This window comes from Triticum aestivum, chromosome 1D (assembly GCF_018294505.1).
Source record: "Triticum aestivum cultivar Chinese Spring chromosome 1D, IWGSC CS RefSeq v2.1, whole genome shotgun sequence".
In the NCBI taxonomy this organism is placed as follows: domain Eukaryota; kingdom Viridiplantae; phylum Streptophyta; class Magnoliopsida; order Poales; family Poaceae; genus Triticum; species Triticum aestivum.
Window position 1 is genome coordinate 142,109,489 of NC_057796.1, and position 7,165 is coordinate 142,116,653.

At 51.2% G+C, this 7,165-nt stretch overlaps 1 protein-coding gene across 1 annotated transcript; it reads left to right on the top strand.

Moving 5' to 3' along the window:
* Positions 1-387: 387 nt before the first annotated feature.
* LOC123180778 (gibberellin 2-beta-dioxygenase 3) lies at positions 388-5,243 on the top strand. The gene is made up of 3 exons (XM_044592909.1): positions 388-1,035; positions 3,538-3,898; positions 4,731-5,243. Exons 1-3 carry the CDS (start codon positions 590-592, stop codon positions 4,974-4,976), a joined length of 1,053 nt encoding a protein of 350 aa, XP_044448844.1. The 5' UTR covers positions 388-589; the 3' UTR covers positions 4,977-5,243.
* The last annotated feature ends 1,922 nt before the right edge of the window (positions 5,244-7,165 follow it).

The window sequence follows — 7,165 nt, forward strand, 5'->3', positions numbered from 1 at the left end:
GTTCGTTCGGTCCGTGCATGTATGAATTAGTAGTGGTATATATATTCCAGAACATATATGTATGACACAATCTGCCGTGTAAAGCATGGGTTGTTGATCCAGAAGATAGGCTCAAACACGTCCTCCGTTTCCTACTCGTAATTATCTCGTCTTCCTGCGCGCCGAGATTCTAATCTGGCAGCCCTTTCTTTTTCTTTTTTGATTTGAGAATATAAGATGAATCTAGCCGCCAAGATGAGATGAGATGAGATGCATAGCGATCCAGATGCACCTACGGCCCTGCAAAATCATGTCGATTAACCCTGTCATGATTGAGACCCATTAATTCGATTTGCAGGATATCGCTACAGTGCACTGTATCCTACCGAGACAGCTAACCGTCAGACCCCATTGTGTTGTGGTGTCATCGCACTCATACACCGCTGATACACGCACCACCTCTCCCCCATGCCTATATAAAGAGAGACCACACCCTTCGTCTCCCTTCCATGTCAACCTAACTGCCTTCTCCATTCCTCCTCTGTTTCTTGGACACAAACTGACTGACACCCTCTAGTTTGGCTCTCTGTGCTTCCTCTGCTTTGTAACCATGGTGGTTCTTGCCAAGGGCGAGCTGGAGCAGATCGCGCTCCCGGCCGTGCACAAGACGGCGCCGCCGCTGGCCGACGTGCCGGAGGTCGACCTTGCCGTGGCGGGTCGCGGCTCTGAGGGACGGGCGGCCGCCGCGCGCGCTGTGGCGGCGGCGTGCGAGGAGCACGGGTTCTTCAAGGTGACGGGCCACGGCGTGCCGGCAGAGCTCCTGGCGCGCGTCGAGAACGCCGCTGCCGCCTTCTTCGCGCTCTCGCAGCGGGACAAGGAGGCGGCGATGTCGGCCGCGACGCCGGGCAGTCCGTTCGGCTACGCAAGCAAGCGGATAGGCAACAACGGCGACCTCGGGTGGGTCGAGTATCTCCTGCTCGGTGTCACCGCGGCGACCGGCGGGCCATTGTCCGTGCCCGAAGGGGTGGTGCCGTCGGCGTCGCTCTGCTCTTTCCGGTGAGTGCACCCTTGAATTGAATTGATAATTACTCCAGCTTGCAGCGTGCACGTACCAGGAAGATCTTTTTATCTACGACACGTTATTGTAGTGATGATTAACCACGTAGTACTAATTAGAGGGAAATCGATTAATACGCGTTAGCAGATTGTTGGTAAAAGAGCATTTCCAAGAGCCTCTAAAGAAACGGCTTTTGTTGGTAGTATATAAAAGAAACGAAAGAGAAAAGGGAGGCGAGCGAGCAGTATCATGGACTGGTCCCCGTTGCCTTAATACAGGCTCAATAAAACATGTGTCTGCCCAAGAGTGCTTGACAAAAAACTATCACTTTAGGGTTTTGGTCCTACGGAACTACTACTTTTTAAAAAGTGACCGAAAACTACCAAAAATTCTTAATTTTGTGACTAAAAACTACCACTTTCAGATAATAGCCAGTTTAAACGATTTAAACAAGTTGACCGTTCAGTTGACCGTTATTACAGGTGGGACCTACACATCATTCTTCTTCCTCCTTTCTTCATCTTTTTTGGCATTTTCACAAACAGCTTCTGTGCATCCCGGCTCCCCGGCGGTCATCGCCGGAGGCTAGAGGGAGGCCGGAGCCGTGGTGCTGTTGCTCCTTGCCGCTGACCACGAGCTCCAGCTCGAAGGGAGGCCTTCTTCCCGGGCACACGGGGTGCCTCCCGGGCGAACAAGAGCCGGTGTGCCGCGTCCAGCTCCACGCTCGCCGCCGTTGCCGCCTCCACCATGGCCGCCAGCTCCTTGCTGCCCGGCGAGGCGTCCTCCATCGCGGCGAGCCCTTGCTGCTTGTCGGTCGTCCTCCACCCTCCGTCAGGTCCGGCCCGACCGCGACCAGCCACCGCCCCTCCGTCAGGTCCGGCCCGACCGCGACCAGCCACCGCCCCTCCGTCAGGTCCGGCCCGACCGCAACCAGCCACCGCCCCGTCGTTCGTTGGGTTGCTTCAGATCTCCTCCTCCACCCTCCACCACGCCAACCCCTAGCCCGCGGCCTCGCCGTCCGCCTCTCTCCCGTCCAACTCGGTCTCCTGCCCAGCTCGCGGGGCATGGCCTCCTGATGAGTAGGATCTGACCCGCCCCCGGCGCCGCTGCTGGGATCGGGATCGGGATTGGGATCTCGCGCGGGAGGGACGGGATGGAGGTCTTCGGCCCCGTCACGCTCCGAAAGGTAGTCGGTGGTGAGCCGGAGGCCGAGGACGACCTGGACGGCGGCGAGACGGGGGGACGGGTCCGGCGGCGTCGATCTGCAGCGCGGGTGGCGCAATGGCGAGTCTCCCCTGGCATTGACTTTTCAGCCACATCAGCCCTGATGGATGGGCCAGTTTTGTCAGTTTTCTGTTTAAATCGTCTAAAACCATCATCAACTGAAACTGGTAGTTTTTAGGGACAAATTAAAAAAAAATCGGTAGTTTTCGATCAAAATTTTTAAAGTGGTAGTTCTGTGGGACGCCGACCCCAATTGTGGTAGTTTTTTGTCAAACACTCGTCTGGCCAAACAAAGACTTACAGGTCATTACGCCGAGATTGTCTGACCAAACAAAGACTACAGGTCATTCTGCAAGCTGGAATGTAGCCACTCCCCATCTCTCCTCACCTTTTGCCTTTTCGTCCCATGGACCTCACCTCCCTCTGTTTCTCTCATAAGATTAGATCTACTTCAACTCATGAACACAAGGCGGCTGGCTGGCTGGCTAGTGAATAGATGCGTCGCAAATAACACGTGCATGAACACAGTAGAGAATCTGCATTTCTAGCTCTGCCAACTACTGCACTAGTATATAATAATATTATATACTAGTGCAGTAGTATATAATAATATTATATACTAGTGCAGTAGTATCTCGGTGCCATTACCGGTTACGTGCGTACGTGTCAACTTTGCTAAGCAGCTCATCAGTCGCTCGCTCACTCACTGTTCTTATCCAACTTCTCACTCTTTATTTTTTTCTTCCAAAAACGTTTTATTCTGCAGAAAGGTGCTGAAAAAGTGGAAATGATATAAAACTTTGAGCTGGCTTGCCGGCCGGGCACTGTTGGAAGCTTTGTTTTCGCGTTGTTCCATCAACCGAGTCTTTCTTTTCTTTTCTCCTCTTTTTCGCCGTCTCGCGTGCACGTGCACGTGTGCAGCCCCAGGTTTCGTGGCCTACGTCGAGTTGGCCTTGAATAATGACCCCTTTCCCGCCATCTTCATCGACGATCCTTTTTCCCGTGCCCACTGCTATCGCTCGCACGGCATGGCATGACATGGCACCCAAACGTCGAGAAGAAGTGCCAGCGACATCTGTTATAATAATGTTGGGCTACAAGTTAATTACAATGTGACGCCGTATGCAAAACGTTTATGTTATACAAAACGTGTTATACTATATATATCCAGCTTGTAGCAAAATTAATTAAATCCTGTCTTTGGAGCAAAGGTCAAATCATGTTGCACTGAGTCACAGACGCTGACACGAGTTGATTTTTTTTTCTTGTGTCTGCAGCGACCTTCTGAACGAGTACACGGAGGTCGTGAGGAGGATGACCTGCCAGGTGCTAGAGCTGATGGCGGAGGGCCTGGGCATGGACGACAGGGACGCGTTCACGAGGCTGGTCCTGCACAAGGAAAGCGACTCGATGCTGCGGGTGAACCACTACCCGCCGCGCCCCGAGCTGAAGCTCCTGCAGCAGCACGGCGGTGGCGGCAGGGTCACCGGGTTCGGCGAGCACACCGACCCCCAGATCATCTCCGTGCTCCGCTCCAACGCCACCTCCGGCCTCGAGATCGCGCTGCGCGACGGCGCCTGGGTCTCTGTGCCGCCGGACCACACTTCCTTCTTCGTCAACGTTGGCGACGCCTTGCAGGTACTACACCATAATTCTTAGCTCCCTCCCTGTGTTTGGGTCCACGCCATATTTCTCAGCATTGCTAGTATTTTTTAGATATATAGAGTAATAAAATAAGAAATTGCTTAGCACGATGTTCAGCTGTCCATTGGGATGGGACGGGGCCGTGCTACTGTAGTGGATCGTGTGGGTGTCAAAGTGTCATTTCTCCATTTCCACATGGAAATCCCGGCCTTACAGGGAACCATGATGTCCATGCCTAGTCAGTTTTGTCGAACAGGGGAATCTGAAAGCCATTATTCAATACCATAGCATGTAAAGCATACAGCTAGCAACCCTACACGATTAATTCTCACTACAGATAATAGTACAATGATGGTGGCGGCACGGAGAGTTGACACCGGTAATTGTACGGACACACGGCAAGCTTGCCTACACGTGAAATCTCAGGGCGCATAGTACAATGATGACCATGATGATGGCGGCACATAGAGTTGACACTGCCAATTGTGAAGCCGTTTTCTGGATGGGGCGGGCTCCAAATACCCCCCACAAACGTCAAATATAGAACCTTGCGGATTCGTTTCGGAACGCTCTTTCAAAATTGTGGTGATCAAGAGCGGGATGACAACTCTGCTAGAGTGGCCTTTTTCAGATGATCCAGAAGATATGGTTTCTCTGCTGGAGTTGCTCTAGGGTATACAAACTTTGAGAAGAAGAAAAAAAAGATCATAGATGGCAAAGCCTTTTGTTTCGTTCTCATGTGTAAATCCCAGCTAGCTGTTCCATATGCCTCGTTTGTTCGATGATTCGTTTCGTTTTCTGATGATACGAGTAAACGTACGCGCAGGTACTGACGAACGGGAGGTTCCGGAGCGTGAGGCACCGGGTGATGGTGAACAGCGCCCGGCCGCGGGTGTCGGTGATCTTCTTCGGCGGCCCGCCGCCGCGGGAGACGCTGGCGCCGCTGCCGCAGCTCGTCGGGGAAGGCGGGCGCAGCCGGTACAGGGAGTTCACATGGCGGGAGTACAAGGCCTCGGCGTACCGGACCAAGCTGGCGGCGAACAGGCTCTGCCACTTCGAGACCACCAGCTAGCATTCTACTAGCTAGCATGCGATTGCTTTGGCCTTCTGGTTTTCGTGAGGTGTGTGAAACATTATGTGCGCGGCGACAGGGGGGTTTTGCTAGTGTGTTCCTAGTGGCCGATACATATGCGCAGTAAGTTTTTTGTGTTGATATATGCTGCAAAGCGTTCTGTAGGTCCCGTTCGAGTTGGAGGCATCAAGTGAAGTATAATGAAACGGTTCTGGATGCATGTGTTTGGTTGGTTGAATATACCCAAGGTGGAATGTGTCATGGTTATTTTTCTGACAGCACGTATGTGGTGTGTATGGAGATGTGTAGATGCCACCGAAATGTAAATGGCTGTACACATAAGGTATCATATAGGTTCGGCGCTCTACGCTGGAGGTTTTTTTTTTTGAGGAGAAACATGGTTTACTTTATTGCTCAACTAAAACTTTTACAGGAATTACTGCGCATATATCAAAAGGGTGTAAAAGCCACACGTGGCGTTCCTCATCTAAATGTAAAGCATGTCTAGCTAGGTGATGTGCATCCATATTGGTCAGACGGCCTTCATGGACATAAGAACATAATTAAAAATCTTCAGCGGTCTCATTAATCTCCTTCACCATAGGAGCGATGATCCCCAGAGTACTTGTGTTGATGTCGCTGACAACATTGTTGCAGTCCGAGGCCACACGTGGACGTTGAATCACCAAATCTTTTGCTAGTGTTAATCCTTCTCTGCATACCAGAGCTTCAAGTATATTCGGATAAGTCAATCCATGGAATTTTAGCGCTGAGGAACCAAGGTAAGTTACATGTTTGTTTCGGCAGACCGCACTGACCGCCCCAACTTGCGCATTCTTGCATACAGCGACATCTACATTTAGTTTGCAGCATTCATGTGGAGGAGGAATCCACGTTCGAACCTGCGAACCTGCTGGATTGATGTCGGTCGTTGAACCCGGGTTGCCTGTATAGGCGAGGCCAGCTCCAAATCCTTCAAAAACCTGTTGATAAATAAGTGAGTAGACAAAGGACTTTGGTGTTCTCCTTCATGGATTAGCTTGCGCTGCACTGACCATATTGCCCATAATGTGACAGTGAGTTTCATAAAATCTACATGTGAGAACGAGTCCTTCATCACAAAGAGCCAGCTCTGTGCATTAGATTCGGATGTTGCTAGCATGTGTTCCAGTAGCTCTTGGCCGGAAAGCGCCCATACGCACCGCACCATAATGCAGTGGAGCAGCGAACGCATCCAGGAATCTTCATCTCCGCAGATTGCACATCTAGAATTAGACGACATGTTGCAGTGACATAGCAAATCTGAGGTTGGTAGCGAGCATTGAGCCATCCGCTATAGGAAAACTTTAAGCTTCGAAGCGACCAAAGTCTTCCACAACTTGGTCCAGCTGCCTTGAACTCTTGAAACGGTGGAGAATCGTGTAAGGCCTAGGCCCATGTTACCCTCTTACTTGTCCTTCCTCTCAATACAGAATCTGTGTTCAGCCAACACTCTGTCTTGCACGATATTTGAACATGGTATGACACCGAACGAACCCTAGTTTCCGTTCGTCGCCGCCACCTACGGAGTCGTCACTGGCGAGGCGTCATTCATACCAGCAACATCCTCAACTTTGGTTCTTCCTGTTTTCGTCATCACCTCATGGGAACTGGCCTCCCGTAGCCCCCGTGTGTCTTCCATGCCGTCCTGTGGTTGGCTTTTTATGCCATCGTATGTGTTCCAGCAAGCCAGTGTGTCATCTCCGCCAAGATGTGGCCTTTGTGTTGGAGGTTTGCTTCTCTATCAAGCTGATGTTGCTCTGTGCGTCTTGGGGATCTTGCTCCTCATTAGTTGGTCCACTTTATCCCTTGATGTGTTGTGCTCCAGCGGCCGTGACCATGGCGCGTTCACTCCCCTTAATTACCGTTGTGATAACCGGAGTGGGGAAGCACAGTGGTGGCATGAGTGTACGCGGTAACCGGATTGGGGATGCGTATTTTATTGGCTCTGCCCATGAGAGATCATATACAAGTGCCTTAGTGATACAAATAGATAGCTATGTTTATCATGTGTTGCCGGCATCATACTTGTGGTGATGGCTCCAATTCCCTCGAGAATGTTTACAACTCAAGCACCGTTTCATGTAGTTTAGTCTCTTATTTTTCTGCCTTTTATTTCTTGTTTGTACTTTAGTAAACACCACCCTTTT

What these genes read in the sequence shown, in the direction of transcription:
- LOC123180778 (XM_044592909.1), top strand. Translation starts at nt 590, where the DNA reads ATGGTGGTTCTTGCCAAGGGCGAGCTGGAGCAGATCGCGCTCCCGGCC. An exon ending in GCGTCGCTCTGCTCTTTCCG is followed by an intron (nt 1,036 to 3,537) that starts GTGAGTGCACCC and finishes TTGTGTCTGCAG; the next exon opens with CGACCTTCTGAACGAGTACA. An exon ending in ACGTTGGCGACGCCTTGCAG is followed by an intron (nt 3,899 to 4,730) that starts GTACTACACCAT and finishes ACGTACGCGCAG; the next exon opens with GTACTGACGAACGGGAGGTT.